This window comes from Choloepus didactylus, chromosome 1, assembly GCF_015220235.1.
Source record: "Choloepus didactylus isolate mChoDid1 chromosome 1, mChoDid1.pri, whole genome shotgun sequence".
Taxonomy (NCBI): Eukaryota; Metazoa; Chordata; class Mammalia; order Pilosa; family Megalonychidae; genus Choloepus; species Choloepus didactylus.
The window spans coordinates 102,783,365-102,807,041 of record NC_051307.1 but is presented as its reverse complement, the minus strand read 5'-3'; the positions used below and the strand labels follow the sequence as shown (position 1 = coordinate 102,807,041).

At 38.0% G+C, this 23,677-nt stretch overlaps 1 protein-coding gene and 1 long non-coding RNA gene across 2 annotated transcripts in view; one reads left to right on the top strand and one right to left on the bottom strand.

Moving 5' to 3' along the window:
* Positions 1–23,677, top strand: part of TPRG1 (tumor protein p63 regulated 1) — a 124,171-nt gene that overhangs the window by 8,716 nt on the left and 91,778 nt on the right. The window contains exon 2 of the mRNA XM_037844653.1: positions 3,118–3,209. Coding sequence (XP_037700581.1) covers positions 3,118–3,209 — 92 coding nt within the window. The remainder of the gene's footprint in view (positions 1–3,117; positions 3,210–23,677) is intronic.
* The window catches only part of LOC119540773, an 87,022-nt gene that overhangs the window by 11,627 nt on the left and 51,718 nt on the right, over positions 1–23,677 (bottom strand). The window lies entirely within an intron of this gene.

Sequence of the window (23,677 nt, the reverse complement as noted above, 5' to 3'; positions counted from 1 at the left end):
CATAAGGTAAAAAACCCAGCTCTAAATTAGATGTGATTTGTTAAGTCCGAGTAAACTTTTCTTGCCCTGGGAAAGAACGAAATTCATCTTATCTCGTTATTGCTTAAGTATCTGCTCCCAGAAAGAAAATTCATCTTTATTACTATTTTCAAGGGATTTCAGTGGAAGATGTAGAGTAGAAAAACTTTGCTCAGTGAGATATCTAATTTCTAGACCAGAAAGAAGCTCACACAGGCAATAACAATTCAACTAATATATTTAGTTGTACCCAGTGCAAGAGCAAGACACAGGGAACCCTACAGCAAGAGAAGAGGGAATGGGAGAGAGTATGAAAGCCAAATTAGTGTCATGGAAGCAATGACATCTTGCTACACAATGGGAAGTCCTGAACCTGCTTATTAAAGTCTTGTTGCTCACAATAGAACACAGGCTATAAAAAGGCCATGGGGAACCATTAATTAAATATTAAAAGATCAAATAGTTTTAGTCCCATTAGTTTGTATGTAATTTACATTCTTAAGTATAAATTTAGAGATAATTCCCCATCCCTAATCGCTTTCAACTTTCTGATAAGGTATCTGCAAATATAGAGTCCTACAGGGAGTTTAAAAATATCTCTCCCCATGAGGATTAACTACTGCTCCTTTCATAAGAAGTTGCTTTTGAATATCAGTCTCCACAACTAAAGTGATTATCATAATATACCTCAAGTTATTAGCCTTGAGGGGAACTTTTGTTCACAGAAGGCACTAGGCCTTTTTTAGATATGTCTAAGCAATAACAGAAGATGAACTAAGGCAGAAAGAAAAGTTTATCTAAACAGATCATTGGCAAATGGTTTAAACCTTCATTAGCATGACCTTTCAATCATTTTTCAAGGTCATAAATCAGGAATCCTGGATTACAGAACCAGCTTTGGTCTCAGCATGGCCCCTACATTGCTGTCTGACCTTGGACAGGTCACTTCTCCTTTATGGACTTCAGGGTTTGCATTACGTATTCTCTAAGGCCCTTCTGGCTCTGAGCAGAAAGCTGCTGCTGAATGATGGAAGTTTGAGAGGAGGGAGCAACATCCCACACTGACTCATAAAAGAACTAAAAAGGCTTTAGGGGCCAGAATGAATTCTTCAATGACCTGCTATCAAAAGATGTGATCTAATGTATGATGTTGTCATGTTAAAAATGTCTCTTGTTTTCCCTGCATGAATTTAGATTTCCATATTAGTCAATCTTGTGCAAATCCAGCCTGAAGCCTATCACCAATAATGCTCCATATTATAGCTTCGTGTGTCTAATCCTGGCCATCTTGCCACAGTAAGCCAAGGAATAACTTCCCTTTCCAGTTTAAAACAGGAAACTACCTAAACACCCAACAAAAGTTAAATAAATTGTAGTACATCACCATTGTGGAATATTATGGAGCCTCTAAAAATGATGCTAGAGAAGTATATTTATTGATTTAAGAATGTATTGGATTATAATCAGATTTTTGTATAATAATTTGCACATGTAAAAAAAAAGGATAGAGAAGGTTTTGCTCCAAAATGTGCACATTCAATAATAAGTTTGGTTAATTTTGAGCAGTAAAATTATGGTTACTTTTTTGTTTATTTATTTACATTTTTTACTTTTTCTTCAATAGACTACCTTCTGTGCTAAATTCTAAGATTTATAAATAAGATAAAATGTTTGACCAAGGAATTACTCTATTCAATTAATTCCTACTCTCCTGAGTTTGCAACGTATCTGTTTAAATTCTTACTTTTTGCTGGTTTGGGGCTGTTATGGACCCCAGAAGCCATGTTCTTTCAATCCAATCTTGTGGGGGTAGGACCTTTTGATTAGATTGTTTCCATGGAGATGTGACCCACCCAATTTCAGGTAGGGCTAATCCTTTCCTGGAGTCTTTTAAAGAGAGCTCACACAGAGAGCAGAGAGATGAAACGCCCTGGGATATGCTAAGCCAGGAAATACAGAACTGAAAGAGCTGACATAGACAGAGAGATGCTTGGAGATGCAGACAGAAAGACATTTGGAGATGCTAAGTTAAGAGATGAAGCTCAAAGTTTGCCCCAGAGAAGTTAAGAGAGGACTCCCAGATGCTTAGAGAGAAATGCCCCAGGAGAACCAAGCAGAGAGCTGAGAGAAGCTAACAGAGATAGAAGCCCAGAGACCTTTTGGGGAAAGCCATTTTGAAATGCAATCTGGGAGCAAAGGACCAGCAGATGTCAGCTACGTGACTTCCCAGCTGACAGAAGTGTTCCGGACACCATTGGCCTTTCTTCAGTGAAGGTATCTTCTTGTTCATGCCTTGGTTTGGACACTTTTATGGCCTTAGAACCATAAATTTGCAACCTAATAAACCCTATTTACAAAAGCCGGAACACCCCACCACCAACATCACTTGGGGATTTTGTTAAAAATGCAAATTCTCAGGCTCTACCCTAAACCTACTGAATCAGAAAGTCTGGGGATGGAGCACAAAATCTGTATTTTAACACACACTCTAGGTGATTCTATGTGCACTGAAGTTTAAGAATCATTGAGGTAGAGAGTCTGAGATTCTTATTAGGAGAGGAGTTCATCAATCTTTAAACTAGAGCTAGACCCATAAATAGGAACATCTGCTTAGAGAAGTCTGAAGAAAGAGAAATGAAGAGACAGAAAGAGTTCATCTCCCACAGTCAGTTAAAATTTGTGGTCAGAGTGTTGGAAGAAGGTTGCTTATTTGTGTTTATTGCCATGTGCTTTCTGAAGAGAGGAAAGGTTTGATTTAAAAACATATAGATTGCTAAATGCTTTGAATTTTCTAAGTATATCTGCTCAGAAAAACTTGTCCTCTGAAAATGGCTGTCTTCATTTCTATGAAGAAAGTCTGGGTAAGATTATGGAGATAGGCCTTGGATCACTTTCATCCTACCTAAAGAAATTGATTTAATTAATACTAGAGTTCAAGACTAAGCTCCCTGTGGGAAGTACCTAGAAAAATAGGCAACTAAAAGAACAATTTCTTTCCTGGTTAGCTTTCTGTAGCTGCTGCTGGGATATACTAACTAATCATAAGCATAAAGAGGGCTCAGTTTCTCTAAACAAGGTTGTTTTCTTCTTCCTACTCAGCCTGGGGCCATTGAGACTGCCATAGAAGACCTGAAAGGCCACATTGCAGAGACTTCTGGAGAAACCGTTCAAGGCTTCTGGCTCTTGACTGAGTGAGTAGTTATGGCCAAGTGAAGGGCAGTGGAATTACAGCATTTTCCTTGAGTAACACTATAAGAGAATAGTGGACTAGTGGAGGAATTTCTTGTTTTCTATGTAAAATAATTGATTGACTTATCCAGTTAGGGAGAATAGTTTCCTGGTGCCCCATAGTTGATGATATGACCAGATTTGACCCCTATTTTTTTTCAGGCGGGTCCATCAGTGTGATACCTGAGGTCAGGCCATCAGCATTTCTGTCGAAGACGATTGTGTTAGCCTCCTAACTGATCTCTCTGGTTCTCATCTCTCTCCCTTATGGGTACTCTCCCTCTAACCACTTTAGGCCACCAACCATCCCACTCTGAGTACAAAATAAAGGAGGACTAGATAGGAGAATGAGGTCAATACATAGAATTTGAATTTTATTTTTCATACAATCATATGAGCAGAAAACCAGAGAAACAATTCAGTATAAAGATGGCAAGCCATTTATCCAGTTAGAATAAAAACCAAATCTAGTGCTTAAGTCCTTGTTGCTTCCAATATAAAATGACTATCTTCATTCTCATGGAAGTATTATCATAGCTATAAGTACTTTTATTAGTTTTGCTACAGTGAGGATGTATGCTGTTCCAGTTTGCTAAAGCTGCCAGAATGCAACAACACCAGAAATGGGTTGGCTTTTTTCAATGGGGATTTATTAGGCTACAAATTTACAGTACTAAGGCCATGGAATTGTCCAAGTTAAGGCATCAAGACACAGATACCTTCTGTGAGGAGATGCTGCTGGCATCCAGGGTTCCTCTGTCCCATACTGTATTAGTCAGTGTTCCATGGGGAAAAGGAACCAACAGGAGATATGTGTAAATATGAGATTTTATAAAAGTGTCTCATGCACCCATGGGGATGCACAAGTTCAAATTCCGTAGCATAGGCTGTGAGCTGGCAACTCTGATAAAGGTCTTCAATGAACTCCCCAGGGGATTCTGGCTGGCCGAAGAAAAAATGAAAGCTCTCTCTTCTCCCTTAAAAGCCTTCAACTGATTGGATTAAATCCAACTGATTGGATTCTTTCATTGTGGAAGACATTCCCTTAGTTGATCATCGATGTAATCAGCCACAGATGCAACCAATTGACTAATGATTTAATAAACCAGCCTTCTGGTTTATTAACCAGCCATGAAATGCCCTTGCAGTAATGGTTAGGCAAGTGCTTGCTTGACCAAACAACTGGGCACCATCACCTGGTCAAGTTGACACATGAACCTAACCATCACACATGGGATGGCACATGATTTCTGCTGGTCCTTCTCTCTTGGGCCATGGTTTCCAAATGGCTATCTCCAAATATCCGTGGGTGTTTCTCTCTCAGCTTCTCTGAGCTCTCTGATTTTCATCTGTCTCTTATCCTCTCATAGAGGATTCCAGCAAGGGGATTAAGACCCACCTTAATGGGCTGGGTTACATCTCCATGGAAAAAACCTTATCAAAAGGTACCACCCACAATAGGTCTGCCCTCAAAAGAATGGATTAAAATAACATAGCTTTTCTGGTATACATAATGGCTCCAAACCAGCACAGATTACACAGCACAGTTACCTTTCTTTACTGCTCAGAGAGCCTAGTGTCTGTGTGGCCCTTTCTTCACCACCAGAACATTAATAATACCATGGACTTTATGATGGTAAGTGAAATATTTATATAATCAGGGAAGGGGACAACTATTTTCTACTATAAAGTTCAGTAACATTAAATGGATAATACTATTAGAACTGCAGATACTTAAAGAGCTCAGTAAGTTCTATTTCCAGGTTTGGTAACCTGATCACCAAATATTCCAAAAGTGAAGCTCAGCAACTCCTACACCTTGAGAGAAGAGTCATTTACTCTTTAAGAACAACTTTTTTGAATAATTTACAGGAGGGTAACATTTGCATGTTGAACCATCCAGACTAACAGAACAATTCCCTCAATCAATGGGAAGTAGAACTAGATCAGCCATGAGTCCTGCTGACCACCATGTATACTATTATTTCAACTTGATTCCAAGAATTGAATGGGAATTAACTTTTACAACCAACTTGTCTGTCAGTTACTGGACTGTTATTTCCTCATCTATAAAATGGAGATGATGATAGTATCTGAAGAGTTCTTGTTCTTTTGAGGATGAGACCAGATGACATGGGTAAAATTCCTAGCAAAGTGTCTAGCACATAGTGGATTTTCAATAGAAATTAGTGTCCTCCTTTGTTCACAAGTACTAACTACTGGTAAAAGGCCAGTCTGCAGTAGCCTCTGCCTTTATTTTGATTCTCTCAATCTCCATTTATCTCTGATTTGCCTCTAATACAAAGGAAAGTATATAATTTAGACTTTTCATTAACTCACTTTTACCAACCCATACTTCATTTCCTTCTCTTACTCAAGCCCCCATCCACAGAGTAAAATTTGAATTGTGCAAATGAAAAGTCTGCCTTGATTAGTACAGATGTTTACATAGATTCTGAAGGTCAAATCAGAAGGTCAAATGCTTACCTACTTTGTTTCTGTATTGCATCTCACTCATAAGGAAGAATGCATGTGTGGTTGTTTTTGACTTCTCAAATAACAGAATCAAAAATTTCTTTAAGAGTGCATATTTTAATTGGTTTTATTGGTGTAGAAGTTTGCCTTGTTTTTGTTTGATTGTTTTTGTTCAGTTATTATAAAAGCCTATAGATATGAATTGTCCAGAGATAAGTTAGATTGTATTATCTGCATTGACATTTATTGTGTACTTGAATTCACATCAACTGGAATGACTGGTGTGACAGTTAGGTTCATGTGTCAACTTTGCCAGGTGATGGTGTTCAGTTGTTTGGTTACCCAAGCACTAGCCTGACTGTTTCTGTGAGGACATTTTGTGGACTTAAATCATCAGTTGAGTGTGTCTATAGCTGATTACATCTACAATCAACTGAGGAGACTGTCTTCAACAAAGAGAGATGTCTCATCCAATCAGTTGAAGACTTTAAAAGAAGTGATGATTTAAGCAGTCAGAAGAGAGAATTTCTGTCTCTACTTCAGTCAGCCAGCTTCTCCTGGGGAATTCATTGAAACTTTCCTTAGAGTTCCCAGTTTGCATCCTGCCCTACGGAATTTAGACTTGTGCACTCCGACAGTTGCATGAGACAATTTTTATTAAATCTCATAATATTTACAGAAATCACCTGTCGGTTCTCTTTCCCTAGTGAATCCTGCCTAATTCAATTGTTAAAATCAATGGTTTTTGGACAAGTATGAACAGCTGTACCCCAAAGACCCAAAATGAGAATCCAACTCCAAACCTAGTAGGAAGTTGGAAGAGTAGGAAAGGTCTACCTGCAACTAGTTTCCTATTTCTCTTTATTTCATGTTTATCTACTTAAATGAAAGACAATAGGAGAAGATGCATACTTTGCACCTCATTTCTCTTCTGTAAGTACTAGGTCTTTGGTGTTTTTTTTTTTTTTCTTTTTTGTTCTTCCTCTCTGCCAAAATACTCTAGTCCCTGCTCCCCATTAACAGCTAGTGTCAAGAAAAGATCTGACTTCAGTCTTTCCTACCTTAGTAAGAATTTTCCAGTTTCTTTTCTTTGTCTGTTAAGCCTTAATAGCTGGGTCAGAACTCCTTGTTGCAATGGAAAAATCAACCAGTCATGAACAAGACAGTTCAGGCATCTGAACTAAGTGAATGAGTCTCCTAGTCATCATGACTTGGCAACAGATAAGAGGCCCTTTGTCAGAAGGAGCGTGCATGAAGGCTCTGAATGAATTTTCACTTTTGCCTTTTTTGTTTGTTTGACTGGAGATTGTAGTGCATCAGCATAGAGAAAGACAAGAACAAACAAAACAAACAAGAACAAAAACAAAAAAACAAAACCCCAAAACAATAACAGCAAAATAAAACAAAACAAAAACCTAAATTTAATAAATAAATGCATAGGCTCAGAAAAAAATAAGGCCCTGTTACTACTCCTGTCCCACTTCCCCCTTTTCTTTAAAAAAATAGAAAAATTCCCATCCATTCAGTCTTCATGGATTACAGAGCCTGCAATGTAGACTGACTCCCCCCCCACACCACCAACCACTCAGTGTTGTATCTTCAAGCCTAACACTTTTTGTGTGTGTGTGTGACAGAAGTAATAAGGCTTTATGCACATTAATAGCACATTGCAAAGTATTTTCATGTCTGTGAACTTGCTTTATCTTCACTACAACCTTGCTGGCTTCATGATTCCTTTTTAATTATAAGAAACAGAGTCTGGGGTAAAAGAAGTGGCCAGTTGAAGATCGTATAATTGAGAGAGCAAGAAAGCACCTTCTGCATTAGTCTTGAGGCTGAATGGGTTATGAATTTTTTCCAAAGAGCAGTAGAATGCAGAGGGGAGGAAATTGATAAGCCTAGTTCAATCTTTGGTCAAGGTTGGTTAGACTCCTAGAGGCTGATTTTTTAGTACTCTTGTACTATAATTGATTGTCTTTTACTTATTCTTAAGGAGTTCCTTAATCTGTGCTAGTGTCCTAAGTGGGGCCAGGACTACCAGAAGGTAGCTTCCACTGTGGTAAGATTCTAGAGTTTTGGAGGAGTTCTCTCTTTTCTCAGATATGACCACATCTCTTCCTTTTCATTCCCCAAAACACCCATGCTCCACCAAGACCAGTTTCTTTGGTCTTTAAGACTTTTCAGTTCTTAAAAGATCCAGGTTAAAATACAAATGCATCTTATTCAAATCATGCCATGAGTTTCTATTTATCTCAAGTTAAAAAAAGAATAGTTTATTTGCCATAAATTTGTCTGTTTTCTATAAAATGATTAGAGGTGGCTTATTTATAAAGTACAAACCTCACATGAAATTGGACAATGAAAAATAAAGATAGTTATTAGGAATTGCACAGAAGAAGGGAAAAGGAGTTTGCACAATATTTGCCATTTTCATACTGGCTTGTGAGAGGCAATTGGTAAACTTCCAGGAATTTTGAGGGCCAGTTGTTAATTTTTAAAGTTAAATTATATAAAATTACCATTAAATAAATTAAATTGAAAACAAAGGTAACAAATTTCAAAACACATCACTTCCTGATTATACTACTGCATTTTTACTGTTATGTAAGCTCTTGGGTTATATATACCTGTTCTATTTGTATGGTAGAAACACTATATAATGGTGTGCTACTGCCTATCTCTTCCCACCTCTGCATTCACTGATGTCATGTTGGTAGTTTGAAATTGACTATGAGGGCAGTGTTTATGGGAATTAGCAAATGCCACAAATCAGAGTTTGATTATTGTTATGTTGATTGTATAATCTTAAGAAATCAGTGGAGACTATGTAATAATGCAGATTAAACTTAAAAGTGTTTCTATGTCTGTAGCATTGTAATAGCACAAAAACATTGAGAATATATTCTTCCAGCGTTTGAAAACTATTTTCCAATTCAGGAAAAGATCACTCTTTTCATTGATGAACAGAGGCAGGCAGCTGCAGAAAGATTATTGCCAGGCAGAAGCTGCAAGGCTGCAGAGGGATTGCGTTCTGAGTCCACGCCGGGGCAGCCTGCACTAGCTCTTCTCACATCCACACTGCTGACCCCCAGTCTTGGCTGGAAGTTTTAAGCCTTTTCCTCCTGCAATATCCCTCTAGCGCCCTCTACTGTGAAAGTGTAAGCCACTTGCTTTAAAGGAGAAATGCTTAAAGTAATTCATTGTGTTTCCTAGAGCAGATATCGAAAGGTGCTTTCTGAGCCGATGCAATAAATTGTTAACTGTCAGAACTGGGATTTGTGTTTTGATTGTCTGTGAGGAAGGAGTCTGGGGGAACTCTTGGGTTTTGGCCTGGGAAACTGGTGTACTGATTTGCCACCATTAGAGGTATAGGAGGAAACAATGGCCCTTTATTGAAAAACCGTTGTATGACAAATTTGGTAGAAAGAACTTTGTGCACCCAATCTCAGTTTTATCAACAATCTTGTCATCCACCTATTACAGATCTTATTGAGTTCATATTTGGAAAAAAATGTGTGTGACGTATCCATAGATCGTCCATATGATTCTGGCTAGTTTGACATATGGGTCCAGATACTATCTGCAAAAATAGTTTTTCAAAAGGAGCAGTAATCCTGACATGCTATTTTCTTAGAAAATTACCTTCTAAAAAAGCTAAGGGCATATGAATATTTTAAATCAATAAAGGCATTTTCCAAGGGATGTTGCCTAAAGCGATTCAGGTGAGCAGTTTCATGACATTCTTAACTGATACAGATATTTCATTCAATGAAATTAGAAAATTAGTTTTAAGGCCCTTGGGAAGAGCATACAAAGAAGATGGAAAGAGAGGCCCAGAAGAGGATTGGAGAGGCATGGCCATTAACCCCAGCTAGATCCCAAATTAGCTGAAACCATAAATACCCTAAGAAGTCTCACGCTAGGACCAGGCTGCCAGCCCAGCCCATCGAGGAGCTTAATCTGCCTCTTCAGCTAGTAAGATAGGGGTTTTCCCCAACTTTATCTCCTCATCTCACACTCCTTCTTGGCCCTTCTGGGAAAGTAGTTTTAAAATAAATCATGTGTACCCTTTTATAAGTGATCTATTAAGTCAGTGCCCAGCAGAACATTTTGACACTCTACAGAGTCTACAGAAACGTAAGATGATGACAGTGAAGTAGTTCTTCAGCAGAATGTACTCAAGATGCCTTTATCAATGATGGTTAAGAAGGCACATTAGTGGTAAGTGGTAGGAGATTGTTCTTGTTCCTCTTAGAAGACCTGCCTGTGGTAGCTGGGATCAAGTAATTCTTGCTCTTCATCTTTGTGAAAATGCTTATGAGATGTTTCATTGCACACTTTACCCCCACCCCACCTGGTTTCTATCCCAGGTTCTATACCAGGACTTTGGTATGGTAATTAAGTGAAATCTAATTAACTATTCCAGTCAAACATACAGACAGTAGGATAAAAGTAGAGTCAAAGAGGCAGCCTGGTGTTATAGAAAGAGCCCTGAATTTGGAATCAGAAGACCTGGGTTTGAATTCTGGATCTACTGCTTACTGTCTGTGTAGCTCTGTCTACTCAGGTAGGTTTTGCCTTTTTTTTAAATTAGTGAATTGGTTTTAATATGTTCTTTGGTCCATTAGAATATCATTGTTCTTGACAGATGTACAACCACTGTTAATTTGTGGTATATATCATTACAGATTTTCTTCAAGCATTTTTGTTAAAGGTTGTTATAATATTAATATTAATACTAACATTTATTAAGCACTTAAGATGTATCCAGCATTGTGATGAGTGCTTTCCATGCATTTGTCATTATATTGGTATAATTTTGATGATCTTCTCTAAACTTGATCTTAGCTAAAAGGCTAAGAGGAGATTAATGATCTTCTCTAAATGGCACTTCTCTCATTTTTTTTCCTTCTTTATTTTTAAGACCTAAGCATTTTTTTCCTGGTTGTCATGTAGTTTTTTTAAGATTACTCATTTACCTACTATTGGACAATTACTTTCCAACTCCAGTAAAAGGCTACACCAACTTAAGGTTTTATTATCATTCTTTTGCAACGGAAGCACAGAATAAAGCATATTTACTAGTAGGGCAGAGGAAGAGTTCATGTTTGGAAAGAGAAATGAAAATATATAAAGCATTCCACATATAGTATTTGATAACAATAAAAGTAATATTTCTATAGCATGTCATAGTTTAAAAAATGCTCTTCTTCATTTGAATTAATCTTCATAGCAATTGCCTGAGGTAGGAAAAGTTATCTCCATTTTACAGATGAGGAGATCAAGGCTCAGGAGGGTAACATAGCTCTAAAGAGCAGAGCAAGGGCGCCAACACATTATGCTGCCTGACTCTTGCTAAAATAGTCCTTTTACTATTATGCAAAGATTCCATATGTGCCTCACTATTAGATTGTAGCCTCCTGGCACAAAAGAGCTGTCTCTGCATACTTGGCATCTCCCCACAGGTCCCACTGTGCATCCTCTGGTAGAAACGTGTTGGATAAATTTTGAATTCTGTTTTTTGGACTATGTGGGGTAAGTGGAAGTATGCAGATCATCTCTGCTTAATTTAGAAAGATTTCTCAAAAGAAAGTGCCATTTCAGATGTTTAAATAAAAAGAGAAGCTTCTTTGGAGACAAGGGAGAGATGAGGACCAGGGCTCCAGGGATCCTTTTCCAGGTGGAGGGTGCCTTTTTGCAGGACACAGGTCCCCTAATCAATCCTGCATGTGTTCGTGTTTACACGCACTATCTCATTTGATACTCAGGCAGACCCTTGACAGAAGGCAGGGAGTAATTATTGGCTTTATTTTATGGGTGAAGAAACCCAGAGATTAAATGACCTGGCCAAGGGCAATCACTGCTAAGGGTTACTGAGTGCACTTGACTTCCTGAGACCTCTCTCCCAGCCTGGCTGTCTTCTCATGACACTGCTCTTGCTGCCTTTTGTGATTTTTCATCTCTGGACACAGCAATTGCTGCAGTGTAAATTGGTTAAATGATCTTTGCACCTGTGTCTGGTTTCTCTGTTGATTGTCCTTTTGTTGCAGGGAGGAAGGTCAGAGACTCATTGGACAGGTTCAGAGAACTTTACCTCTTTTCCTCTCCAGATCTGTCTCTGGATTGTACAGTTCATTTGACTGTATTTAGTCTTTGCCCAGAATTGACTAAAAAGTCATGTACATGTAGGGAATGGTGGGCACTGCTGATGGGCTATGCGCTGAATTACTTCTGAATGAAAAACACTACGAATAATTTAAAAATACAAAGATGAAAAACTTCAAAATCAGTGATTTCTAATCATGTTTAGTCACAAGGAACTGAATGATAAAAGTACATGCAACTTAAGGTAACTCTCTGAAATAAGTCTCCTATCCAAACCTATTCATTTTTTCATGCTTCCATCTGTTCTAGACTTTTGCTACTCAAAGTGTGGTCCTGGGATCAGCAGTACAGGCATCAACTGGGAGCTTGTTAATTATACCCAATCTCTGGCCCCACTCCAGCCCTACAGAAACTGTACTTGCATTTTCACAAGATCCCCAGGTGATTCTGATGCATGTTAAAGTTTGAGAAGCACAGATCCAGATGACTCTCATGTTCATGGCTCCAGGCCTTTAGTGGGTACCCTCTACTTCTATCCTTGTCTGGCATTTCCTCAAGGTCCTTCATGCCTTGAACTGAGTTTCCCACTCCAGCCTTTTTTTTTTTTTTTTAAACCATTCCTCCCCTTAACAAATTGTATCAGTCACTTTGAACATCCTGCTGTTCCCTGCAAATTCCTGACACAATGCGTGGAATCATGATAGTACTCAACTAGTTTCCTCTGTCTTGTCTGCCTTCCCACCTCCTGCTGGACCAAATCTTTCCTGTCAGTCAGAGACACTGTGTCCAATAAAGCCTTTCCATATTAATTCAACAAGAATAATCTGCTTTCCCTTCTTTGTGCTCACATTATCCTGCATTGTGGTTCATTGAGTGTATTATGAATAAAGCATTTCTTCAGATAAGGCCTACTTTTGATTCACCTCTGCCCAACTCATCTCTGCTTAGCACAGTATCTGGTCTGGCATGTGGGAGGAGCTCAGCACCTATCATGGTCTTGGCTCAGATTTAATTCTGATGGATTCATCCACTGGTTGAGGTCCTTCTCCAGTACTAGCAGGGTCTGTCTGGTGAGTGCTACCTCTGTGGCCTTCAGACAGCTCAAAGCTCAGCGAGACTTGCCTTTGTCTGTGGGTGACAGCACTTGGGCTGAAAACTGCATCAAATCTATCAAGATGTTAATGACCTGTGGCAGGATTCTGGCAGCAGCAGAGAGAGGTGCTCTCTGTTGCCAGCATCCATTTATGGTGGGTGGGTGTGTTAGACAACAATTTAATTAAACACATTGCTTTTATCTGTAAATTCCCCATGGTAGCAGCCTCATCCAGAGAGCTAATGGTCCCTGAGCAACCTGCATAATAGGACAGTGAGGGCAAATAGCTCCTGCATCACAAATGTACTTGGAAGTGTTTGTTTTCCCATGATTGCTACCAATTTGGGGGGAGTCAGAAAGCCAAGAGATGAAAAAAAGTCTGATGCAGCTAAATCCCAGCTCTATCGCTTACTAGCTATGTGACATTGTTATGCAAATCTCTTAAATCCTCTCTGCCATTAGTTAATATATGTAAAGTGATTAAAACAGTTTTTGTCACATGGTATGGGACATATAAGAGTAGGCTATTATTATTATTATTTATTCATAAACATTCATTTATGTATTTACTGAGCTCCTGCTGTAAGCCTGGCTCTGCTCAAAATAAATGAAAATACAGAGGTGATAAGACAAAATTTCCATCTTCAAGGACCTTTCAGTCTTGTGGGAAAGAACAACAGACAAATGAAGTTACAATAGAGCATAAAAAAATGCTGATATACAATCCTGCAAATTATTCCATGGGAGCACAGAGACCATTGTGGATTGCTGGGGCAGAGCAAGGGGATATCTGGGATTAAAGAAGGAAGAGAAAATTTCTAGAAAGATGATAGGAAAGAGCATTCCAGGAGGTGGGAATAATATGTGCAGAATAAAAGAAACACGCTCAGGGAATCACAAACAATTCAGTGTGATTGGGTTATACAGAGCAACCGCTAGAAAACAAGAAACAAACTAGGAAGATAGGAAGGGACCAAAGAGTAAAGAATTTTGAATGCCAAGCTAAAGAATTTGGATCATATCTTCTTCTGGAGTAAAAAAATGGAAACCCACCTCCATCTTTCTCAGTGTTTTCATTTTGTTTTGTTTTGTTTTTAATTTGAATTGAGATTTTTTAAGATAGAGTATGTGCTGCCAGTTTGCCACTGCTTTGTCACTCCCGATTGCCTTATACTGGCCTCTTTCCATTCCCTTGATGCAGTGGTATGTAGGTGCTTGCTTTTACTTGCTTGAGAGACCCAACTGTGTGCATCTCTTCAATCTCCATGTTCAGTGACCTCATCTTGGTGTCTTGAAATCAATCATGGTAGGGAAATTTATACCAAGGAAATCAAATCAGGACTTTATTTATTATTATTATTTTTTTTTGAGAGCTTGTTTGCCATTTAAAGTACACTACTGCCTTTATGCTTTCTTCATGATCTGTGTGGGCATTTTTGTCTTAAGTTACTGATGGATATCAAACAGGAGGCTGACATTATTAGAAATGCAATAGCCTCTTGATATAATTGCCCAATAATTTAAACTTACTCTCAATTATGTAAGAACCTACCAATGTGTGTTTTACTGAAGAATAAAATATGACTTCAACCTTAATATTGAGGCTATAAACACTTTTAGGCCTCTATGGCAGTTATGCAAACAGCTATCACTATGTCTATGAGTAAACATGTTGCCTGATTCACAAACAGTGAATCATTGTCTCTCCCTTATGGGGCTCCTAGGTTGTCCCAAAATGCCCTGTTATGGGGAAGGTAGTATGGACTTAGGATGAGTATGCAATGTGAAATAGGGAGGGTTGGTACTCTGCTACCACAGGTCTGTTCAGTAGATAGAACTACATAGTCCAAGAGTCACTGTGGTTTCAGACTTCTGAGCAAATTACCAGGGATAGGGATAGAAAGGGACCTTGTATAATGCTAAAAGAGTCAATCGACCAAGAATATATAGCAATCCTATATGTCTGTGCACCAAACAACAGAGCTGCAAAACTCATGAAGCAAAAACTAACAGAACTGACAGGAGAAGTAGAAAAATACACAAATATAGTTGGATACTTCAACACTATTCTCTTAATGATTTATAAAACAACTAGGCAGAAAATCAGCAAGGATATAGAAGAGCTCAATGACACCTTCAACCAACAGAATGTAATTGATATTAATAGAACACCCCACCCAACAACAGCAGAATTCACATTCTTTTCAAGTGCCCATGGACCATATACAAAAATAGAACATATCCTGGGCCACAAAACAAATCTCAACAAATATAAAAGAAATGTAATCAAATAGGCTATGTTTTTTGACTACAATGGAATCAAAATAGAAATCAATAGCAGAAAGATAGGAAAAATCTCCAAACACTTTGATACTAAACAGCACATTTCTAAGTAATCCATTGGTCAAAGAGATGGTATCAAAGGAAATAGAAAAGCAAATGAAAAGATGCTCAATGTCATTAGCCATTATGGAAATTAAATCAAAACTGCAATGAGGTACCATTTCATACCCAGAAGAATGACTATAGTGGAAAATACTAAGGAAAATAATAAGTGTTGGATAGGATGTGGAGATAGGAATACTCATTCATTGTTGATCAGAATGTAAATTAGTACAGCCATTGTAGAAAACAGTGTGGCAGTTCTTCAAAAAGCTAATAAGAGAATTACCATATAACCTGGCAATCCTGTTTGCAGGCATATATCCCAAAGAATTGAAAGCAGGGACTCAAACAGATATTGCACATGGATGTGGATGTTCATGGCACATTATTCACAATTGCCAAAAGATGGGAGCAACTGTGTCCATTAACACACAAAATGTGGTGTAAATATACAAAGAATGTTTTTCAGCCATAAAAAGGAAAGAAGTTCTGATACATGAGACAAATGGATGAATCTTGAAGACATCATAAACCAGGCACAAAAGGACAGATATTTTTTGATCTCACTGAAATGAAATAATTAGAATAAGCAAATTCATAGAGTCAGAAACTAGAATACATATTACCACGGTCCAGGGTGGGGGTTGGGAATGGAGATTTAATGCTTAATTAGTACAGAATTTCTGTTCGGAATGGTGCAAGAATTTTGATAATGGATGATGGTGATAGTAACACAACATTGTGAGGGTAATTAGCAGCAATAAATTATACATTTAAATGATATTAAGAGGGAAAATTGTAGTTTGTATATATGTTACTAGAATTAAAAACAACAACATAGGCTTGCACAACATAAACTGTGAACTCTAATGTAAACTATGGACTACAGTTAATAGTAAAATTATAGTAATATTGTTTCACGAATTGTAACAAGGTGTCACACTAATGCAAAATGTTAATAATAGGGAAAACTGTGTTCTGTGTGTAAGCAAGGGGGTGGGGGTGGTGTGTGGGAACTCTATTTTCTGCATGATTTGTCTGTAAACCTAAAACTTCTCTAATAAGAAAAACTATTTTAAAAAGTACATTTAACCAAATAAAAATTAAAATACAGCATATCCAAATTTGTGGTACACAGCTAAAGCAGTGCTGAGAGGGAAATTCATAGCATTAAATGCTTACTTTGGAAAAGAGGAAAAGTCTCAAATTAATGACCTGAGCTCTTGCCTCAAGAATCTAGAAAATAGAAAACAAACAAACCCAAACCAAGCAGTAGGAAGGGAATAATAAAATTAAGAGCAGAAATTAATGAAACAGAAAAAACAATAGAGAAAAATCAATGAAAACTACGGTTGGTTCCATGAAAAGATCAATAAAGTTGACAAAACTCTAGCAAGTTAACAAAGAATGAAAGAGAGAAGACACATATTACCAACATCAGGAATGAAACAGGGGATATCGCTTTAGACCCTGAAGTTCTCAAAGGAATAATAAAGGATTATGATGAATAATCCTAAATTGCCTAACTTGACAACTTAGATGAACTGCACCAAGTCCTCAAAACACACAAACTTCCACATTTGACCCTACATGAACTAGATAGTTTAAATTATAACAAATTTGAATTTATAATTAAAAATCTTCCAAAAAATTAATCTCTAGGTCCTGACGATTTCACTGGATACTTCTACTAAATGTTTAAAGGAAATTAACAATCTCTTACAGAAAATGGAAAAGGAAAGAACACTTCCCAACTCATTCTATTACCCTGATGCCAAAATCAAGACACACAGTACAAAAAAGAAAACTACAGATAAATATCCCTCATGAATATATACACAAAAATATTAACAAAATATTAGCAGATAGAATTCAGGAATATATAAAAAGGAATATACATCATGACCAAGTGAGGTATATTCCAAGGATGCAGGCTGGTTCTATATTGGAAAATCAATCAGTGCAATCCACCATATTAATAGGTGAAAGAAGAAAATCATTTGATCATATCCATTAATGCAGAATGTGGTGGTTTGGAGTTGTATGTACCCCAGAAAAACATGTTCTTAAATCTAATCCATTCTTGTGGCTGTGAACCCACATAAGTTAGACCTTTTGATGAGGTTACTTCAGTTAAGATATGGCACAATTAATCAGGATGGGTCTTAATCCTATTACTGGAGTCCTTTATAAGGAGAGTGAAATTCAGACAGACAGAGAAAGACACAGAAGGAGCAGCCAGAAGCTGAACATCAATAGAATCTGGAAAAGAAGGGAGAGGCCAGGAGAGGCCAGGAGATGCTGCCGTGTGCCTTGCCATAGGGTCCAAGGATTGCCAGCAGCCAGCCCCAGAACACCAGTCTTTGGGGAGAAAGCATTTCCTTGAGGATGCTTTGATTTGGACCTTTCTTTAGCCTCAGAACTGTGAGCCATTAAATTCCCATTGATTAAACTGTCTCTTTGCATGATATTTCCTTGAGCAGCCTAGGAAACTGAAACACAGAGGAAACAATTTGACAAAATGGTCCATCCTACTGCTTGTTGGGTGGGCCTTGTACCCCATCATTCAGGGAGAGTGCCACCACTCCAATTTTTGGAAATGGTGGAGCCTCAGGCCAGGCATTCACAGAGAACCTAGCCTCCATTCCAATGCTTGGAGAGGGCCCAACCACAGTGGATCTACAACACAGTGTTCAGGGGAGAGTTTGGCCACCATGCAAGTACTTGGAAGGGGTGGGGTTGCTGCTCCATCAGATCCAGAGGACAAAACATCAATCCATAAATGGCTCTCAGACATTGGGTTCTAGTGGAGTTTGCCCTGCTAGGTTTCAGTCTTGTCTGGGACCTATGATAAATGTTTTCCTTCCAATTTCTTTCTTCTGGAATGGGAATATTTATCCCATTCCTGTCCCACCATTGTATATTTGATGCAGATCACTTGTTTTCCAGGTTTCATAGGTCCATCAGACAGAGGAATTTAGCCCCAGGAGGGACACCACCCATAACTGATTTTGATGAGAATTTATACTTTTGTTCTAAAATGGCCTAAGACTTTTGGGACATCATGATAGATTGGCTGTGTTTTGCATATGGGAAGAATATGTCTTTTGGGGGTCTAGAGAGCAGACTCTTGGGGATTGAATCATGTCCGCCACAAAAGGCATGTTCAGATCCCAACCCCTGATCCTGTGGATATGAACCCATTTGTAAATACGACCTTTGGAGATGTTACTAGTTTAAAGTGTGCCCAAACTGAATGAAGGTGGGCCTTATTCCAATATGACTGAAATCCTAATAAGCAAAAGAAATTGGATGAAAAAGAGAAGCCATGGAAGAAGCAAAGTCAGGAGAAAATGCCACTTTAGGCATTGCCATGTGCATTGCCATGTGAAGGAAAAGTCAAGTAACCCCCAAATTGCCAGCCAGCCAGAAGATACTGACCCCAGGAAGAAGAAGCCTTCTTGCTTCTGAAATTGTGAGCCAATAAATTCCTGCTGTTAAGACAACCCATTGTATGGTATTTGTTTAATTTTTTATTTTATTTTATTATTTTTTTAATAATTCAATTTTATTGAGATATATTCACATACCATGCACTCATACCAAGCACACCAAGCGTACAATCAGTTTTTCACAGTACCACCATATAGCTGTGCGTCCATCACCAAAATTAATTTTTGAACATTTTCATTACCACACACACAAAAGTAATAAGAATAAAAATTAAAGTGAAAAAGAACAATTAAAGTAAAAGTTAAAACGAACACTGGGTGCTCTTTTTTTTCTTTTTTTTGCCTCCGTTTTTTTTTTTTTTTTTTTTTTTTTTTTTTTTTTTTTATCATCATTTTATTGAGATATATTCACATACCACGCAGTCATACAAAACAAATTGTACTTTCGATTGTTTACAGTACCATTACATAGTTGTACATTCATCACCTAAATCAATCCCTGACACCTTCATTAGCACACACACAAAAATAACAAGAATAATAATTAGAGTGAAAAAGAGCAATTGAAGTAAAAAAGAACACTGGGTACCTTTGTCTGTTTGTTTCCTTCCCCTACTTTTCTACACATCCATCCATAAACTAGACAAAGTGGTGTTTGGTCCTTATGGCTTTCCCAATCCCATTGTCACCCCTCATAAGCTACATTTTTATACAACTGTCTTCGAGATTCATGGGTTCTGGGTTGTAGTTTGATAGTTTCAGGTATCCACCACCAGCTACCCCAATTCTTTAGAACCTAAAAAGGGTTGTCTAAAGTGTGCATAAGAGTGCCCACCAGAGTGACCTCTCGGCTCCTTTTGGAATCTCTCTGCCACTGAAGCTTATTTCATTTCCTTTCACATCCCCCCTTTGGCCAAGAAGACGCTCTCCGTCCCACGGTGCCAGGTCTACATTCCTCCCTGGGAGTCATATTCCACGTTGCCAGGGAGATTCACCTCCCCGGGCGTCCGATCCCACGTAGGGGGGAGGGCAGTGATCCCACCTTTCAAGTTGGCTTAGCCAGAGAGAGAGGGCCACATCTGAGCAACAAAGAGGCATTCAGGAGGAGACTCTTAGGCACAAATACAGGGAGGCCTAGCCTCTCCTTTGCAGCAACCGTCTTCCCAAGGGTAAAACTTATGGTAGAGGGCTCAACCCATCAAACCACCAGTCCCCTATGTCTGTGGTCATGTTAGCAACCATGGAGGTGGGGTAGGCGAATACCCCTGCATTCTCCACAGGCTCCTCAAGGGGGCACTACATCTTTTTTTTTTTTTTTTTTTTTTCCCTTGTTTGTCTTTTTACTTTTATTTTTTTTTTTTTTTTTTTTTTAACTTTCCCTTCTTTTTTCAAATCACCTGTATAAAAAAAAAAGTTAAAAAGAAAACAAACATACAATAAAAGAGCATTTCAAAGAGACCATAGCAAGGGAGTAAGAAAAAGACAACTAACCTAAGATAACTGCTTAACTTCCAACATGTTCCTACTTTACCCCAAGAAAGTTACATAATATAGCAACATTTCAGTGAACTTGTTCCTACTACAACCATCAGAAATTAACAGACCATAGTCATTTCTGGGCATCCCCAGAACGTTAAATAGCTTATCTGTTCTTCCTGGATTATTGTTCCCCCTTCCTTAATTGCTCTCTACTGCTAGTTCCCCTACATTCTACATTATAAACCATTTGTTTTACATTTTTCAAAGTTCACATTAGTGGTAGCATATAATATTTCTCTTTTTGTGCCTGGCTTATTTCGCTCAGCATTATGTCCTCAAGGTTCATCCATGTTGTCATATGTTTCACCAGATCGTTCCTTCTTACTGCCGCGTAGTATTCCATCGTGTGTATATACCACATTTTATTTATCCACTCATCTGTTGAAGGACATTTGGGTTGTTTCCATCTCTTGGCAATTGTGAATAATGCTGCTATGAACATTGGCGTGCAGATATCTGTTCGTGTCACTGCTTTCCGATCTTCCGGGTATATACCGAGGAGTGCAATCGCTGGATCGAATGGTAGCTCTATATCTAGTTTTCTAAGGAACTGCCAGACTGACTTCCAGAGTGGCTGAACCATTATACAGTCCCACCAACAATGAATAAGAGTTCCAGTTTCTCCACATCCCCTCCAGCATTTGTAGTTTCCTGTTTGTTTAATGGCAGCCATTCTAACCGGTGTTAGATGGTATCTCATTGTGGTCTTAATTTGCATCTCTCTAATAGCTAGTGAAGCTGAACATTTTTTCATGTGTTTCTTGGCCATTTGTACTTCCTCTTCAGAGAACTGTCTTTTCATATCTTTTGCCCATTTTATAATTGGGCTGTCTGTACTATTGTCATTGAGTTGTAGGATTTCTTTGTATATGCAAGATATCAGTCTTTTGTCAGATACATGGTTTCCAAAAATTTTTTCCCATTGAGTTGGCTGCCTCTTTACCTTTTTGAGAAATTCCTTTGAGGTGCAGAAACTTCTAAGCTTGAGGAGTTCCCATTTATCTATTTTCTCTTTTGTTGCTTGTGCTTTGGGTGTAAAGTCTAGGAAGTGGCCTCCTAATACAAGGTCTTGAAGATGTTTTCCTACATTATCTTCTAGGAGTTTTATGGTACTTTCTTTTATATTGAGATCTTTGGTCCATTTTGAGTTAATTTTTGTGTAGGGGGTGAGGTAGGGGTCCTCTTTCATTCTTTTGGATATGGATATCCAACTCTCCCAGCCCCATTTGTTGAAAAGACCATTATGGCTCAGTTCGGTGACTTTGGGGGCCTTATCAAAGATCAGTCGGCCATAGATCTGAGGGTCTATCTCTGAATTCTCAATTCGATTCCATTGATCTATATGTCTATCTTTGTGCCAGTACCATGCTGTCTTGGCAACTGTGGCTTTATAATAAGCTTCAAAGTCAGGGAGTGTAAGTCCTCCCACTTCGTTTTTCTTTTTTAGAGTGTCTTTAGCAATTCGAGGCATCTTCCCTTTCCAAATAAATTTGATAACTAGCTTTTCCAAGTCTGCAAAGTAGGTTGTTGGAATTTTGATTGGGATTGCATTGAATCTGTAGATGAGTTTGGGTAGAATTGACATCTTAATGACATTTAGCCTTCCTATCCATGAACATGGAATATTTTTCCATCTTTTAAGGTCCCCTTCTATTTCTTTTAGTAGAGTTATGTAGTTTTCTTTGTATAGGTCTTTTACATCTTTGGTTAAGTTGATTCCTAGGTACTTGATTTTTTTAGTTGCTATTGAAAATGGTATCTTTTTCTTGAGTGTCTCTTCAGTTTGTTCATTTCTAGCATATAGAAACATTACTGACTTATGTGCATTAATCTTGTATCCCGCTACTTTGCTAAATTTGTTTATTAGCTCTAGTAGGTGTATCGTTGATTTCTCAGGGTTTTCTAGATATAAGATCATATCATCTGCAAACAATGACAGTTTTACTTCTTCTTTTCCAATTTGGATGCCTTTTATTTCTTTGTCTTGCCGGATTGCCCTGGCTAGCACTTCCAGCACAATGTTGAATAACAGTGGTGACAGCGGGCATCCTTGTCTTGTTCCTGATCTTAGAGGGAAGGCTTTCAGTCTCTCACCATTGAGTACTATGCTGGCTGTGGGTTTTTCATATATGCTCTTTATCATGTTGAGGAAGTTTCCTTCAATTCCTACCTTTTGAAGTGTTTTTATCAAAAAGGGATGTTGGATTTTGTCAAATGCTTTTTCAGCATCTATTGAGATGATCAATTGATTTTTCCCTTTCGAGTTTTTAATGTGTTGTAATACATTGATTGTTTTTCTGATGTTGAACCATCCTTGCATGCCTGGAATGAACCCCACTTGGTCATGGTGTATGATTTTTTTAATGTGTCTTTGGATTCGATTTGCAAGTATTTTGTTGAGGATTTTTGCATCTATATTCATTAGGGAGATTGGCCGGTAGTTTTCCTTTTTTGTAGCATCTTTGCCTGGTTTTGGTATTAGATTGATGTTAGCTTCATAAAATGAGTTAGGTAGTGTTCCATTTTTTTCAATGTTTTGAAAGAGTTTGAGTAAGATTGGTGTCAGTTCTTTCTGGAAAGTTTGGTAGAATTCCCCTGTGAAGCCATCTGGCCCTGGGCATTTATTTGTGGGAAGATTTTTGATGACTGATTGGATCTCTTTGCTTGTGATGGGTTGGTTGAGGTCTTCTATTTCTTCTCTGGTCAGTCTAGGTTGTTCATATGTTTCCAGGAAATTGTCCATTTCTTCTACATTATCCAGTTTGTTGCCATACAGTTGTTCATAATATCCTCTTATAATTTTTTTAATTTCTTCAGGATCTGCGGTTATGTCACCTTTTTCATTCATTATTTTGTTTATATGGGTCTTCTCTCTTTTTGATTTTGTCAGTCTAGCTAGGGGCTTGTCAATCTTGTTGATCTTCTCAAAGAACCAACTTTTGGTGATATTTATCCTTTCTATTGTTTTTTTGTTCTCTATGTCATTTATTTCTGCTTTAATCCTTGTTATTTCTTTTCTTCTACTTGGTTTAGGATTGGTTTGCTGTTCATTTTCTAGCTTCTTCAGTTGATCCATTAGTTCTTTGATTTTGGCTCTTTCTTCCTTTTTAATATATGCGTTTAGTGCTATAAATTTCCCCCTTAGCACTGCTTTTGCTGCATCCCATAGGTTTTGGTATGTTGTGTTCTCATTTTCATTCGTCTCTATATATTTAGCAATTTCTCTTGCTATTTCTTCTTTAACCCACTGATTGTTTAGGAGTGTGTTGTTTAACCTCCAGGTATTTGTGAATTTTCTAAGTCTCTGATGGTTATTGACTTCTAATTGTATTCCATTGTGGTCAGAGAATGTGCTTTGAATAATTTCAATCTTTTTAAATTT